The sequence below is a fragment of the Cherax quadricarinatus genome, chromosome 33 (assembly GCF_038502225.1).
Source record: "Cherax quadricarinatus isolate ZL_2023a chromosome 33, ASM3850222v1, whole genome shotgun sequence".
Taxonomy (NCBI): Eukaryota; Metazoa; Arthropoda; class Malacostraca; order Decapoda; family Parastacidae; genus Cherax; species Cherax quadricarinatus.
Window position 1 is genome coordinate 31,567,955 of NC_091324.1, and position 17,938 is coordinate 31,585,892.

At 45.3% G+C, this 17,938-nt stretch overlaps 1 protein-coding gene across 1 annotated transcript in view; it reads left to right on the forward strand.

The window, feature by feature from the left end:
* LOC128693952 (uncharacterized) overlaps window positions 1-17,938 on the forward strand; it is a 59,711-nt gene that overhangs the window by 25,682 nt on the left and 16,091 nt on the right. The window contains exons 2-3 of the mRNA XM_053783880.2: window positions 16,363-16,576; window positions 17,608-17,774. Coding sequence (XP_053639855.2) covers window positions 16,363-16,576; window positions 17,608-17,774 — 381 coding nt within the window. The remainder of the gene's footprint in view (window positions 1-16,362; window positions 16,577-17,607; window positions 17,775-17,938) is intronic.

The window sequence follows — 17,938 nt, forward strand, 5'->3', positions numbered from 1 at the left end:
TGGAAAGAAAATGTTGCGTGTGAAGCGTGGTAAATAAAGTTGGTTCTCATATAATGTAGTTTCAATAGCTGGTGTGTTCGCTGTTGGCAAACTTCCATCGTCAGCGCCACCAGACGTAATTGCCAATTTGTTCAATATCATTCTGTCATTATATATATATATTTTTTTTTTATTTATTTCCAGGGCAGGTGTGGGAGGGGGGAGAGGTCAGCGTAGTAGCCTTGATAGTTACATCTATGTGACTACTAGGGCTGTTTTTTCTTTACTGAGGGTGGAGGTGGAGGTTGGACCTTAAACCCTTTCCTACTCCAGAGCCGGATTTTTTAAGCCCCTGGGCGCCAGGTTCTGCGAGGCCCCAGTGATGCCTTCCAAGGGAAAATAAATTAATCACAACTGTCAGCAGTTCATCATATACGTTATGTAATAATGCTGTAATTATAAACTTACAGCAGTAACTGTGAACACTTAATGTTTGGAGGCCCTCCAACGGGCGGAGGCCCCTGGGCTGCAGCCCCTAAAGCCTCTGCCTTAATCTGTCCCTCTCCCTTTCCAGGATCTCTATCACTCGACCCTTGTCGATCACATAGTCGCCTCACTAGTCACTCCAGCGCCAGAGAGAGAGAGAGAGAGAGAGAGAGAGAGAGAGAGAGAGAGAGATGCCAAGACTCATTGGCAGTAGCTGCGTTGAGGAAGATCGTCAGTTTGCGGCACTCATCGCTGTAGGTACCTGACCCGCCACACCAGTAGAGGCTGCCACCTCTTGGGGAAGATGTGAAGGAAAAATGCAAGTTACAGATCAAGCTTTTATTGGGACAGTTTCAAATAAAAACTCGTTTTGCAGCGTGTCTTTTGTTCGTTGTTGTCGACAGTGCGCCATTTGTACCCATCTTTATAATGTTGAAAAAGTCCGGAGGTGTGTTCCGGACGGAGCTGACAACACTTGATGATGATCAAGATACGCGTGCAACAGTACGGCATCAAATACAGAAGCAGTACGTATAATAGTAAAATAGATAATATAATCAGTCCCTCAACATGGGAGAAACGGACTAATTACATCTTTATTTAACTATTATACCTGCTGCCTCTGTATTTCACTAAAGAAGCCTACTGTATAGGCGAAATGTTCCAACAGTGAAGATGCCCAACTGTTGCACATGTCTTGATCATCAACTTGTCGGTATTTTGTACCACTTTCAACATTTGACCCCTCAAGGGAGGTTAGTTGACGCTGGTGAGGGGCTCTTGATCTAAGGAAATGGATCTGTGCTCCAGTTCCCTGAATTGAGCTGAATACCTTTCCTCCCTCCCACATGCGCCGTATAATCCTACGGGTTTAGCACTCCCCCATGATTATAATAATTTCAACATTTAAAGTTCAGAACTACAAGCAGTTCCCACAGACTTCTAAAAACATTGTCAGTTGGTCTTTCTAAAATTTAACTAGAGGAAACTTGAAAACAATTATGGACTGAAAAGCTGATCAGTTAGCTTTCACAACGTCAGCGAATACTGACATAGAGGAATTTATTTTCCCTTAGTATGACGTTACCACGGGAGTATTTTAAATTCCCGTACAGATTTTGTATATCAGGGATAAGATTGGTCCGAGTATGCACCCCTGTGGGACACCACTGGTAACATCTCTACTCGGGAGTCTTCTTTCATTAGTGTGACTCTCACACGCAAAGCTTACAGCTATGCGTGTTTTCTTTATAGCTGCAGCTAGTGAGTTCGTGGGCGGCCGTGCGTGGTGGAGGACGGAGATAGGCGGAGGTTGCTAACTGAGGCTTCCAACACCAGCCAATATAGCTTTTTCCTCTGTCTCGTAACTTGAAAAGAAGACTAATTGCTACGTCGCTACTGTGGGAGGTGCTTATGTGAGGCTCCTCCCTCGTATCTCACCCCCTCCCTCACATCACACCTCACACTATCGCCTCACAGCCTCGTACCCTCTCACCATTCGCCTGTCACCTTCCACGCACCTTACCCCCCCCCCCCCACACTCACGGATTGTCTGCTTCCTTCACGCTCACATCTCACTTCCTTATCATAAACCTTCAAACATGCCTACCCTCCTATACCATAATCTTGTAGTTACGAATGAAAAAAACAGTCGCGCTATATTAAAAAAAAAATTGCTGACTGGTATACCCTACATTTGTGTGCGCGTTTGTGTTTTCATGCATCAAATTTAAACAAATTTACATACGTTTATATTCATACAACATCGGTTATACGACGGCGAAAATGTCGATCATTTCGTAGTCAGTCGTTTTGCTAATAGTCTGCCGTTTTTATTAAGAGAGAGCCTCTATGGCCCTGTTGCCAGAAACCTTCAGCGTGGTGCTAAATTTTATGCTTTTACAGCAGAGGCACAAAACTTGCAAATATTCCACATGTTCTCTGTGCGATAAGCCAGTTGTAAACAGACTTGTTAAACAGTGGTTCAGAGAGGAGACATCCTACCTAACCTTAATTGAGTTCTGTGTTGAAGTTACGAAGATCAGCTGAAAAAAAGAATGGGTGAACTGTAGTCTCCTAAAGTGTCAAGAGATTTAAGGGAGTTACTCGCAGGAGACAAAACTACAAGAAGGAACCCATGCTGGAGTGACTGGGTGAGTACTCTAATGGATACTGGAGTAGTTGGAGTGAGGTATCAAAATGGAGAGAAGTAACAAGTGGAAAGCAAAGAGGCACAAAACCGTGAATCGGAACAATACACAAATAACTCATGTGCTGATTATTTGTGTAACAAGTGTAGTACCACAAGGGTCTGTTTTTGGGCCCCTGATAAATAACCATATATAAATAACGTAACTGGTAAAATACATTTCTTTGTCACAGTTTATGGATGCCTCAAAGCTAATCAGTAGAATAAAGACAAGAGGAATGCAGAATGGTACAGAAAAACATGAAATTAGTTACAGTAATGTACACCAAGTGGCTCCTTGAGTTTAACCCTCAGGCAGTTACATGATTGTGAGAATAGGATCAGGATGTAAGAGGCTACATGAGAGCACCGCTTGTAAGAGTCAACTTGTAGATTCGGAACGAATGAGTCAAGCATTTTACTTTAGCTACACAAATCAAAATAACAGGGGCATATGCAGAGTTGATAAATCAAAGACTTCCTTCAGGAAACTGACGAGAACCTCTGTACTACACTACATACGTAATATCTCTACTGGAGTATGCGGCGCCACCATGGAACTCATCTAATCTAGCACACACAAAAAAGTTAAGTTCAGAGATTTGCTACAAGTCTGACCCCGAAACTGAGAACTGAAACACGAATATTGGTTCAGGTAAATTCTGCATCACTTGAAAATGGTGACCCAGAGGAGATGTAATAACCTAGAAGATGCTTAGAGCCTGAAGAAACCTTGGGCTTAGAGTGCCAGGAAGCACCATCCACCGGGCCTTGAGAGTGCCAGGAGGCACCATCGGCCCGGTCCTTGAGAGTGCCAGGAAGCACCATCGGCCCGGGTCTTGAGAGTGCCAGGAGGCACCATCGGCCCGGGCCACTAACAAAGCCGGCCAGACCTGCACCTCGCTGATAAGCTGAGCAGACACTGACACCCGAGGAAGCAAATTAGGCCACCAAGATACTTTTTTTTGGCACGGAGGAGGGGGGGAGGCAGTGATGGGGAAGGTGAGGTGATGGTGGGGAAGGTGAAGTGATGATGGGGAAGGTGAAATGACAGTGGGGAAGGTGAAGTGATGGTGGGGAAGGTGACGTGACAGTGGGAAGGTGAGGTGATGGTGGGGAAGGTGAGAGGGTTAGAGGATGCAAAGGCCATTAATATTATATTTATTATTCTTATTTACTATTCATGGAGAAGCGCTAAACCCTTTGGGTGTGATTCATCTGGTGAACTGGAGTTAGTCAGGTTTGATCAGAGGGAGTGGGAGGGGGGCCTCCAGTTCCCTGGATCAAGAGTTCTTCAACAGAGGCACTTCTCAAAGAGGGGCGAGGACACGCTGGCATAAATTGGTTGTACAGTATACATGAGGGATGAGAGAGATGTACCAACATTACTATAACACCAGCAGCCTCAGTTACCCACCTCTTCCGCCATAACACCAGCAGCCTCAGTTACCCATCTCTTCTGCCATAACACCAGCAGCCTCAGTTACCCACCTCTTCCGCCATAACACCAGCAGCCTCAGTTACCCACCTCTTCCGCCATAACACCAGCAGCCTCAGTTACCCACCTCTTCCGCCATAACACCAGCAGCCTCAGTTACCCACCTCTTCTGCCATAACACCAGCAGCCTCAGTTACCCACCTCTTCTGCCATAACACCAGCAGCCTCAGTTACCCACCTCTTCCGCCATAACACCAGCAGCCTCAGTTACCCACCTCTTCCGCCATAACACCAGCAGCCTCAGTTACCCACCTCTTCTGCCATAACACCAGCAGCCTCAGTTACCCACCTCTTCCGCCATAACACCAGCAGCCTCAGTTACCCACCTCTTCCGCCATAACACCAGCAGCCTCAGTTACCCACCTCTTCTGCCATAACACCAGCAGCCTCAGTTACCCACCTCTTCCGCCATAACACCAGCAGCCTCAGTTACCCACCTCTTCTGCCATAACACCAGCAGCCTCAGTTACCCACCTCTTCTGCCATAACACCAGCAGCCTCAGTTACCCACCTCTTCTGCCATAACACCAGCAGCCTCAGTTACCCACCTCTTCCGCCATAACACCAGCAGCCTCAGTTACCCACCTCTTCTGCCATAACACCAGCAGCCTCAGTTACCCACCTCTTCCGCCATAACACCAGCAGCCTCAGTTACCCACATCTTCTGCCATAACACCAGCAGCCTCAGTTACCCACCTCTTCCGCCATAACACCAGCAGCCTCAGTTACCCACCTCTTCCGCCATAACACCAGCAGCCTCAGTTACCCACCTCTTCCGCCATAACACCAGCAGCCTCAGTTACCCACCTCTTCCGCCATAACACCAGCAGCCTCAGTTACCCACCTCTTCTGCCATAACACCAGCAGCCTCAGTTACCCACCTCTTCTGCCATAACACCAGCAGCCTCAGTTACCCACCTCTTCTGCCATAACACCAGCAGCCTCAGTTACCCACCTCTTCCGCCATAACACCAGCAGCCTCAGTTACCCACCTCTTCTGCCATAACACCAGCAGCCTCCACTACCATAACAAGCCTTCACAAATTATACAGGCATCCACTCTCTCATTTTTAGTAAAATATTACGCCTAAAACGCAATAATGTGGAAAATCCATTAAGGAAGTATTACTTAAAGAATGACTGAGCCTCCGCGATGCGTCCATCACAGCGAAAGGATCCCTGTCGAATTCTGGACGGGGAAGGATACCCGTCAGGATATCTTGGGATAACGCTTGGGGTGGTCACAAAATACCCGCTCTTAAAAGAGCTAAGACGACGTTTCAGTTAGTCTCGGACCATTGTCCAGTCAAAGTGAACGAGAAAAGGGAGAAGGCAGGAAGACAGGTTGGGAATAGGGAGAGGAAAGACTGGAGTGCTACCGGTAATAGTAGTAATAGCAGCAGCAGTAGTGGTGGTGGTGGTAGTGGCAGTAATAATGAACGTAATACTACAGGTAAAAGCTATAATAGTGTAGTAGTAGTAGTAGTAGTAAAAGAATTAGTAATGATAGTATTAGTTGTCCGTATGTGATGAGCCTTCGGTTTTTATATGCTGTGAAAGAAAGCAAGGGATATGCACTGCTCTTGTATTGAACGTGGATGCCTCTCATTGTCCAGTGTGTGACCCCACTCCCAGGAGGTCACATCTCAGTGAAAATAGTATTCTTGGCATTGTTGATAAAACAAGTGGCCTCAGGTGGGCATGCCTGGTAAACCTGTGTGTGTGTGTGTGTGTGTGTGTGTGTGTGTGTGTGTGTGTGTGTGTGTGTGTGTGTGTGTGTGTGTGTGTGTGTGTGTGTGTGTGTGTGTGTTAAACCCCGACCCTTGTGTCTGACCCTCTCTCTCAGTGGACCAACCAAAGTTTTAATTGGCCTCACACAACCTTCCTTGCTTCTACAAAAAAGGTGGTGGTAGTAACTTTAAAGTCTGTGTGCATGCTGGTGGGTAGGATTCTAGTGGACTGCATTCTGGTGGACGTCATTTTAGTGGGCTACATGCTGGTGGGGACAACCCGAGGGTATTTCTGTGTACTGACTAAATTTAGCCTCATCAGTGCATAGGTAGATCAGATGTAAATCTTATCTTCTAAAAAATGTTGTGTAGAAATTACGTCAATCTAAGATAACTGCATTTGTATTTGAATGAATACAAAGCGCAAGCAAATCAGATCTGAAGATTTGAAAAGTATTAGAGTAACGGGGACCAATATAGTCATCTCAAGCCAGAAACATGACCAGGTCAGAGAGCAAGAAATATTTTTTAGTATGGGGTGGTGAGAAATGGTATACCACAGACACTATTTATATGTCATATTATTGCGGTATACTGACTAGTTGAAGAACATGACGCGTCTTCGCCTGCACAACAAGCCAACACGTTATGGCAGTAAAAATACCCAAGTGTTGTAAATGTATCTTTATTGATCACGATGGATACACACAAATGTAGTATAATTCAATCCTTTATTGACAAAGTTTCGCCCACACAGTGGCTTCTTTTTCAAGTCGCAAACCTGGAAACCTGGATGAGTATATAATGTATGCATATCTGGGGAGCGTAGTTAGGTGTGTTGAAACTGAAACCTTAGCCTTTACAACTATCAGATGCATGATAGAGCAGGGTTGTGTGCGAGAGGAACCTGTCTAGCATGAGTCAGCATGCCCACTGCAGTGCTACATTCTGTTGTTAGTTAGTTACCCAACATAGCAAGAGGCTCAGCTATATTATAGAAGCCGTTGTTATGATTTGAAAATGTTTGACATGATGAGTGGCGACTCCAGGATCCTGGGTATTGAAGTGGTGGTGTCTTTGAAATTGACGACATTTGTGTTGCATCTCTTGCCATGGAGTTTCGTGCTGTTTCATAATATTGTAATGCTTTCTATAGGTTCAGGACCTTAGGGTCTTGAAAATCTCCCCGTAGTCTCTTACTAAGAGATTAAACACTTTCAGACTTAATTCGTGTACGAATGGTATATAATACCGACAAGATGAGAGTAAGACACATGTGCAACATCTGGGTATCTTTATTGTAGACGTTTCGCCATCCAGTGGCTTTATCAATACAAATTCCATTCCTGGAATTTGTATTGATAAAGCCACTGGATGGCGAAACGTCTACAATAAAGATACCCAGATGTTGCACATGTGTCTTACTCTCAGACTTAATTCGCGCGGTGTGATCTTAATAACAATACGAATTTTGTTGGCCTCTGCTCCCATTTTAGTTTATACTCGTACCTCATCTAATTTGGGGATCAAACTCGAACAGCATATTTAAGGTGAGGTCTGACAAGTAACATACGATGTTAAAATTATCGTGAGTGTGTTCTTGAAATTTCATGTATCAACGGTAGAATATGTCGACAAGTTTGTAAATAAGACGCAATGTTTCGTCCACCAGGGACTCGATCAATGGGAACTGATAGTCTCTGGTGGTCGAAACGTCTTCTCAGTGCAGTGCCATAAATTGCACATTGTCTTATAAATATAAATGTCCTGCTATGAAAGTTAGCATTCTGTATGGTGAGTGAGTGTAGAGGGAGGGTGAGTGAGTGTAGAGGGAGGGTGAGTGTAGAGGGAGGGTGAGTGACTATAGAGGGAGGGCGAGTGAGTTTCGAGTATGGAGGGGGGGGGACAACAGCTGGCAGGAAGAGATAGTGGAGTGCGGGGTAAGGCAGAGTTGACATAGAGGGTCACTCGCTGCGTAATGAGCCATACACCGACGACCCATCAACCACCCACCCACCCGCCCTTCCATCCGTCCGTCTACCTGCCAGTTTGCCTACCCCCCTGCCTTCCCATCCATCCATCCACGCGCCCCTAACCCACCCTCCCTCTCCCTCATGGAAGGGAGGGAGGGTTAGCCAGCGCAAACACGTTTCTTCCGGCGAAACATTTCGGCATTAAAGATTTCGAAGTGTCGCAAATGTCTTATTGACAGGTGCCAGAATAGAGGATCATTTACTTCTTAAATGAGTGAGGATCACAGTGTCAGGAGCATGGGATCAGCTGCTTCTTGATCTGAGGATCACAATGTCAAGGAGAATATAGGATTTGCTACTCGAAGGACAGGTACCTCTGATAGTTTACAGCACCAGCTGATGTAGACTGATGTAAACTATCACCAGACTAACTGAATTCCGAGAAAAGTCACTCATATTCATGAAATGCTAAATTAATCAAATCCTGGAGCGGGTGGATGTTTGAACCCATGGCTAGTGAGACTAACTCACAAGCCGGTGCGTTAACCACTGACCTGAGAGTTGTAGGACTCGCTCGTCATAAGTTCAAATCCCACTCGTTGCCTGATATGTTTGCAGTTGTGTTATTACGATTTCGTGAGTCATAATGTTAAATTATTTTATCCACAGTGGCATATTACCAGCCATTCTGGTAATAGAAAAAATCTTGATTTTTGTCTGTTTTACGTACCGTATTTTCCGGCATATAATGCATATAAGATGTTTTTAAGCAGTTGTAACGTTAGTAAACAACTGCTAAAGCGTAACACTAAATCTATCCTTGACCCTGAGCTTGAGCATATAAGACGCAGGCTGATTTTCTAAGACTTTTTGCGAGGGGAAAATAGTGCGCCCTATATGGCGGAAAATAGTGCGCCTTACATGCCGGAAAAGGCTGTAACCACATTACCTTGCCTAAATGCAACCACGTCTAGCTAAACATTATACATGGTAACTCACAGCCACGTGTAACTACGTTGTAATGTTCTTGTGATTCAAGTCATGACTGTGCAGACTTATTACTATTACGCTGAAATCAATAAAATTGTCAATACGTTACCTCTAACTTGCTTAGTAAACAAATTTTGGAATCCAGTCCCTGGACTTACTACGCGTACCAGAAGACCTTTTAACTACCGCCCACATTATGGGTATGGAGGGCATAATAAATATATTAAGCTATGACTGTGCCCTACATAAAACTGGTAGCTTATCTGGAGTTTATCTGGAGAGAGTTCCGGGGGTCAACGCCCCCGCGGCCCGGTCTGTGACCAGGCCTCCTTAGGTCAGTGTCCCAGGATGCGACCCACACCAGTCGACTAACACCCAGGTACCCATTTTACTGATGGGGAACATAGACAACAGGTGGAAAGAAACACGTCCAATGTTTCTACTCTGGCTGGGAATCGAACCCAGGCCCTCACCGTGTGAAGCGAGAGCGTTAACCACCAGGCCACCAGAGCTTATAAAGGTTTGGTTGTCTGTACACACACATTCACCCTGGATATACGCTGCCTCACAGTAATGAGTTGGATTACTAAAAAGGATGCGTGAAAGTACACAAATAACCCGCACATAGGAGAGAGGAGCTTACGACGACGTTTCGGTCCGACTTGGACCATTTAAAGTCGCACTGCATGAAAGTCGTATAAAGTTACTTTGGATGGATTAGAATGTACTGACTTATATCACATTGTAGTAGTAGTGTTGGTGAGGAAATGGAGGAGAGGATGCTGTAATGAGGGTGCAAAAGTGAGGGTGTAAAAGGGAGAAGTGGGGAATTAGATAAGGGTAGGGAAAAGAAAGTACGCTCATAAAGCAAGAATGGTAAGTCTTGGAGAGCTGCAGCCGAGATGAGGTGAATGTTGGTAATGAACGCTCGGGAAATGCTCGACTCTGAAGCCATTCATCATTAAGTAACTGGTGGTAGAAGGAAGTAGTAACGAAAGACAGTGAAAGACGGTCACCCAGGACAATCAACGGGGAGAGAGAGAGAGAGAGATCAGTGGATGATGGAGGGAGATGACAAGAGAGAGAGAGATGAAGTACCAGAGATGGTAATGGGAAAATTGCAAGGGGCGATAATGAAACGTAGGAAGAATGCAAAAAGATGGAGGGGAGGAGCAAGAGAGAGAGAGACTAAGGGAAGAGGTTGACAAAGTGAATCTACAGAACTCAAAATTATTCTTACGTTACTAAACATATTTTCTTGAAAGATTCCAAACGTTAATTTCGTAACCTGTAACTCTTATAGCTCAGGTTAGATTAGGTTTCACGCACCTGATAAAATATGCCTCTCTCTCTCTCTCTCTCTCTCTCTCTCTCTATATATATATATATATATATATATATATATATATATATATATATATATATATATATATATTGGAATTGACACAGTTACTTTTTGCTGATGATACTGTGCTTATGGGAGATTCTAAAGAAAAATTGCAAAGATTAGTGGATGAGTTTGAGAATGTGTGTAAAGGTAGAAAGTTGAAAGTGAACATAGAAAAGAGTAAGGTGATGAAGGTATCAAATGATTTAGATAAAGAAAAATTGGATATCAAATTGGGGAGGAGGAGTATGGAAGAAGTGAACGTTTTCAGATACTTGGGAGTTGACGTGTCGGCGGATGGATTTATGAAGGATGAGGTTAATCATAGAATTGATGAGGGAAAAAAAGGTGAGTGGTGCGTTGAGGTATATGTGGAGTCAAAAAACGTTATCTATGGAGGCAAAGAAGGGAATGTATGAAAGTATAGTAGTACCAACACTCTTATATGGATGTGAAGCTTGGGTGGTAAATGCAGCAGCGAGGAGACGGTTGGAGGCAGTGGAGATGTCCTGTCTAAGGGCAATGTGTGGTGTAAATATTATGCAGAAAATTCGGAGTGTGGAAATTAGGAGAAGGTGTGGAGTTAATAAAAGCATTAGTCAGAGGGCAGAAGAGGGGTTGTTGAGGTGGTTTGGTCATTTAGAGAGAATGGATCAAAGTAGAATGACATGGAAAGCATATAAATCTATAGGGGAAGGAAAGAGGGGTAGGGGTCGTCTTCGAAAGGGTTGGAAAGAGGGGGTAAAGGAGGTTTTGTGGGCGAGGGGCTTGGACTTCCAGCAAGCGTGCATGAGCGTGTTAGATAGGAGTGAATGGAGACGAATGATACTTGGGACCTGACGATCTGTTGGAGTGTGAGCAGGGTAATATTTAGTGAAGGGATTCAGGGAAACCGGTTATTTTCATATAGTCGGACTTGAGTCCTGGAAATGGGAAGTACAATGCCTGCACTTTAAAGGAGTGGTTTGGGATATTGGCAGTTTGGAGGGATATGTTGTGTATCTTTATACGTATATGCTTCTAAACTGTTGTATTCTGAGCACCTCTGCAAAAGCAGTGATAATGTGTGAGTGTGGTGAAAGTGTTGAATGATGATGAAAGTATTTTCTTTTTGGGGATTTTCTTTCTTTTTTGGGTCACCCTGCCTCGGTGGGCGACGACCGACTTGTTGAAAAAAAAATATATAATATTAATATATATATATATATATATATATATATATATATATATATATATATATATATATATATATATATATAAATGTGTGTGTGTGTCGTGCCGAATATGTAAAACTGGTCAATTAGCAATAACTAATTTAAAATTAAGTCCTTTGTAAAATTTTCTCTTATACGTTTAAAGATATATTTTTTTCATTAATGTTGATGTAAAAATTTATAATTTGGCACCAAAAGGAACTTAGAAAACTTACCTAACCTTATTATAAGAAGCACAATTTATTTTAGCCTAACCCAACTAAATATATTTTAGATTTGTTTACAATAATTTAATACTAAACAAACACAGTGAAATATATTTTTTTTCGTTAGGTTCAGAACGATTTTGGCGAAATTATTGCATACACAAATTTTCACTTGTCCTATATGGCAAGATGAGTGTTGCTATTTAAGCCAAGATCGCAAGTTCTGTCTATTCGGCACGACATGTATATATGAGTTCTAGTGAACATGTGAAACACTGGAGCGACAACACACGTAATTCTCATTATGAACTGGTCGCTAAGTCGCCGAGTTGAACCACTCCCGGGGGGACAGAAACTAATGAAAGATATTTCTTAATCTGCGACCATCCAATCAGCTGGTGTTGACAGCTCAAGCCACATTGGTCACCCGTTGATGCCGGTGTTGACCCATGGGTGATAGGTTTCGTGTGATGGTATGGTGGTTATCGTGTGGTGATGCTTACCTTTTGCATGTACTGAGGTAGAAGATGGGAGGAATGCGCTTACGGGATACAGGGATACCTGTCTTGTATCGCGTAATGACCGAATCTCGTTTATTTTTTTTTAGCGTATTCCTGGTCATGTGTTGAAATTTTTATTATGCAGAAATCTAAAACATTCCGGCGGCTTTCTAAATTACTTTGAAATTTGTACCTGCCACTTTGAAATCAGTATACTCCCGTCGCTTTCAAATGAACACACGTTTTGTTACCTTGAAGCGAATATCTTCCTCTCACTGTAAATCGTCCCGCTTCTCCTCAATTTGAAGTCGGCTACCTCTTCGCTTTGAAGTCCAGCTTACTTCACGTCCTTTCTGTCGTTCTTTCATTCGTTGTCTTGCATTTAATTATCTCTTAACTTTCTTCGGCGTCCGCCATTCTTTCAGTAGATTCGTTTATTAAGTTTCCTCAGCTTCTTGTCTTCTCAGTTGCCTCTCTTATTTACTCGGATATTTCAGCTCTTCAGTGTCATTCTTTACCTGGTCTCAGCAGTGTCTTCAGTTTGGCCTCAGCAGTGTCCTCAACCTGGCCTCAGCAGTGTCCTCAGCCTGGCCTCAGCAGTGTCCTCAGCCTGGCCTCATCTGCGTCCTCGCCCCAAGTTACTCAGGGACCAACTTGTGCTTCTCTGTGGGGTTGCTACAAGGGAAACAGGGCAGCAACTGCAAAGTTTGCAGGAGTTGTCTGCCGGATATTTGGTCGCCTTGACTGCTGGTGCCCGCATTGGCCGCATCTACATCCACCAACGCTCTGTGTATACACACAGCTGTGTTTACATGGCTGAGATTTAGCTCCTGACCTTCTCCAGCCACACTGACATTTACAGGGTTCTCGCCTCAATGGACTTATTTCTTCCTCTGAAATTGTGTCTAGTGTTTGCTGATACCACAATCCTAAACTAGCTCATTTAACCTCCTTACTTCCCTGAGACTTAAACTCTTCCTAATAGTCCAGTGATTTGTTTGTGTATTCTACGTGTGCTCCCTTGTACTTGAACCTCTCATTATGAGCACAGTATCTTAGATTGTTATTTGTCATGTTTCTTCCCTGTCGCTCCTCCAGTGTCGTCATGATCAGGTCCTTTAGTCTTCCCTCACAGCTCGTATCTCTCAGCTTTTAGGCGAGTCTTGATGCAAATCTTTTGACGTACTTGAGTTGCAAATTTTATGATGGGCCTTAAATGTGTCGTGTAAAGATCTCTGAATGGTTTTGTGCAATTTGTTAGATTCTCGTATACTACCGAAGTTGAAAATTGTATTTTCAGCTCTGGGCGAATATGTTTTGGTCTGATTTTAACTCCCAGGTCCTTGTCTTTCACGATACTTTATTCCTCTTCTTGTCTCTCCTCTCTTCCTCTATTCCCATGTCCTTACACTTGCTCAGTTACACTCCAGTAACAACCTGTATTAATCATATTTGTAGAACTTTCTAACCATCACTGAGTCTGTCCTTCCTTATTTTTATCCTCAGTACTACTATGTTCCCTTTTAGGAATTTCCTAAATTCGTCAGAGTTTCCTTTGTGGAGTTTGTCTTCTTGCTTCTGCTTCTATTTTTTAGTAAGGTGGTCAAAATCTAATACTGTGTAGTTGCTAGCCGCAAGTGGTACCTTTTATTTGATTATTCAAGTGCAAGGCTTATTTAGTTTGAATATGAAGTCTGGCGATATGTTTATCATCATGGTAACCCCAGGTCCTGTTTGTGATATAAACAGTTCATTTCTCTTCCCTCCTCTCCCTTTAGACTATATTACGTTTCCAGAGTAGCCCGTACTCCTTGCATCTCCAGCACCTGCCTCGGTGTCCCTTCCAGCACTGCCGCCCCTTCGAGCACCCGCCTCGCTCCCCCAGCACCCACCGTGTCCTCCAGGACCCGCAGCACTTCCCTCCCCGTCCCCCGGCCCGGCTCCAGCGTCTTCCAGGAACCAAGAGCAGATCTGTTACCTCTCATCCCCTCGGGCAGAATCTTCAGATTCTGAGCCAAGATATAACTGAATTGATTGGAAATGTGGCCACTCGGTCTTTCTTAGCGAAAATCTTAATGGTCTTAGTTTTAAAATGAAAAATTCTCTAATGATATATTAATGAGGAGAGGGTTTCCTTGGCAGCCCCGGCCAGGGCTATGGAGAATGGTTAGCCCTGACAACATCAACAGGTGATTAATGGTGGCTGCCAGTTCCTCTGCCTTCCTCCAGCCCTCCTCAACCTCACTTGTTGCCTTGCCTGCTGCTGCTGCCTCACTTGTTGCCTTCCCTGCTGCTGCTGCCTCACTTGTTGCCTTCCCTGCTGCTGCTGCCTCACTTGTTGCCTTGCCTGCTGCTGCTTCATTTGTTGCCTTGCCTGGTGCTGCTGCCTCATTTGTTGCCTTGCCTGGTGCTGCTGCCTCATTTGTTGCCTTGCCTGCTGCTGCTGCCTCACTTGTTGCCTTGCCTGCTGCTGCTGCCTCACTTGTTGCCTTGTCTGCTGCTGCTACCTCACTTGTTGCCTTCCCTGCTGCTACTGCTGCCTCACTTGTTGCCTTGCCTGCTGCTGCTGCTTCATTTGTTGCCTTGCCTGGTGCTGCTGCCTCATTTGTTGCCTTGCCTGGTGCTGCTGCCTCATTTGTTGCCTTGCCTGCTGCTGCTGCCTCACTTGTTGCCTTGTCTGCTGCTGCTGCCTCACTTGTTGCCTTCCCTGCTGCTACTGCTGCCTCACTTGTTGCCTTGCCTGCTGCTGCTGCCTCACTTGTTGCCTTCCCTGCTGCTGCTGCCTCACTTGTTGCCTTGCCTGCTGCTGCCTCATTTGTTGCCTTGCCTGGTGCTGCTGCCTCATTTGTTGCCTTGCCTGGTGCTGCTGCCTCATTTGTTGCCTTGCCTGCTGCTGCTGCCTCACTTGTTGCCTTGTCTGCTGCTGCTGCCTCACTTGTTGCCTTCCCTGCTACTGCTGCCTCACTTGTTGCCTTGCCTGCTGCTGCTGCCTCACTTGTTGCCTTCCCTGCTGCTGCTGCCTCATTTGTTGCCTTGCCTGCTGCTGCTGCCTCACTTGTTGCCTTGCCTGGTGCTGCTGCTTCATTTGTTGCCTTGCCTGGTGCTGCTGCCTCACTTGTTGCCTTGCCTGCTGCTACCTCACTTGTTGCCTTGCCTGCTGCTACCTCACTTGTTGCCTTGCCTGCTGCTGCTGCCTCATTTGTTGCCTTGCCTGCTGCTGCTGCCTCACTTGTTGCCTTGCCTGCTGCTGCTGCTTCATTTGTTGCCTTGCCTGGTGCTGCTGCCTCATTTGTTGCCTTGCCTGGTGCTGCTGCCTCATTTGTTGCCTTGCCTGCTGCTGCTGCCTCACTTGTTGCCTTGTCTGCTGCTGCTGCCTCACTTGTTGCCTTCGCTGCTGCTGCTTCTGCCTCACTTGTTGCCTTGCCTGCTGCTGCTGCCTCACTTGTTGCCTTCCCTGCTGCTGCTGCCTCACTTGTTGCCTTGCCTGCTGCTACTGCCTCACTTGTTGCCTTGTCTACTGCTGCTGCCTCACTTGTTGCCTTGCCTGCTGCTGCTGCCTCACTTGTTGCCTTCCCTGCTGCTACTGCCTCACTTGTTGCCTTGTCTACTGCTGCTGCCTCACTTGTTGCCTTGCCTGCTGCTGCTGCCTCACTTGTTGCCTTCCCTGCTGCTGCTGCCTCACTTGTTGCCTTGCCTGCTGCTGCTGCCTCACTTGTTGCCTTGCCTGGTGCTGCTGCCTCACTTGTTGCCTTGCCTGCTGCTGCTGCTGCCTCACTTGTTGCCTTCCCTGCTGCTGCCTCACTTGTTGCCCTCCCTGCTGCTGCCTCGCTTGTTTCCTTGGCTGCTGCTGCCTCCTCAAAGATTTAGGTTATACCATGAATTAAGGAAAGATCTTGGACTTCACCTTGAACATGTTGTTAGATGGAGGAACTTACGTGCCCCTTAATAACCCTCATGCAGTCGATATGTCTTGGATGTAATAAAACAAGCATCACTTTTGGCGAGGCTTGAGGAGATTGACCACTTATCAAGGCTAAGGATTGATAGCCTCAGAACTATTACTTCTACCATCTCCAGTGTGATATTTGAGTGAAGTAGCTTGCTGTGCAGGCGAAACGTTTCGGCAATAGCCAATTGTTGCACGTCTTGTTCATTTAATATACCACGAGCTGTAAACTGCTGATTTTATTTCCTCTTCCCCCTCCCTCCAGATCAGTTCCTGGGGCTGGAGCTGCCACATGAGCGGGTGTTCCGTGGAATGTTCCGTGTACGGAGCGGCGACCGCTGGACGTCGCAGCTGTCTGACCACACTAACCCTTCATACATCACCACCGCCCAGCAGTACGCTACCCGCCTCGACACTATCTACGGCAACTCCGTCTTCAAGAACGTCTTCATCCGCTCCGAGGTGCTGGGCCTCGACCGGTAAGTGGCAACCATCCTCTTGAAGAAATAGTTTACCGTACCTGTAATATTATACGTAAACATGGATCGGGTGGGGTTTGAACGCCGTTGGTTCAACCCCCATCCGGTACGTGGTTTGTTTGTAATTGTGTTATTGCTATTTTGTGAGTTGTTATAAGTAGTAGGGCAGAAATTGTTATCCCCTGGGGGTATCTCATCTATATTCACGTGTCAACAATAATGGCGGACACTGAACACATTCTGTGTATAAAAGTATTATTGCCATTTTTCAGTTTTTCGTTATAGTTCTACATTTATGGATCATCATGTATAAGAAACCAAGCTGGGAGATAGTGACGCTGCTCTATTTTATGGCGTTAGCCTAGGTTAAATCTGTATGAATTTAACATCTGTGTTAATTGCAACCATTAATGTATAATAATGGGTAAAGCTAGTAGTAAGCCTGGACAAGAGCTTATTTTAGATTATCTCTGTTGTCAGCTTACTGCTGACAGCTCTGGTGTGATTCTGTTGGAACGTTTGACACCAGATTAATGTGTCACCAGATTAATGGTGTCACCGCCTAAGGTCACTGGTGACTCCCTGATAACTGCTGACACGTACAAGATCAAGAATCACCAGTGATGGAGACACTACATAATATATACATCCAGAGGTATACGTCTCTCAGGGATTAATGAATTCTTGACTGGTGGTGAACAGGTGACACAGAGCCTTTATAACCCCTCCTAGAATTGATAGGTTTTAAATCCCCAGTAATTCAGTCTGATGATACCAAGAACAGGCAGTCTATACCAGAATGAAAAAAATTGAAAGATTTCCTTTGTGATTTTAGAAAGTCAGAAAAGAGAAGACGTCATATTGTCAGCAAGAGTCAGCAGATTCACAGACGGGGGGAGGGGAGGGTAGAGGGGGGATGAACATGCAAGGAAATGGAGTGAGAGGGAAAAGGGGGGGTATGAAGTCAGTATACGATAATTGTTATGGTGCCAAAACTACTCTTGGTGCCAGTGATGGTTGTGGTGTTACAGGGGTGCCAACGACTCCTTGGTGGTACACTTCAACCTGCACATCAACTACCGTCGCCTGCACCTGGATGCCGCTGACCTGTACCTGGTGATCATGTCCGAAATACGTCGACCAGACGCCTCAGCCCTCACCGGAGTCTCAATCGACGAGGACTCTGTTGAGATACAAGGTACGTACGCCACCACAAACCTCCCTTCCAACTCTTTCCAGCTCTTTTTCCAAGTCTTCAAACTCTTTTTCCACTCTTCAACAACCAGCGTGTGGTTCCTTCTATTTCAGGTGCCACCAAGTCTCTCCCGCTGCCAGACGTAAATCACCCATTTGTATAATTTC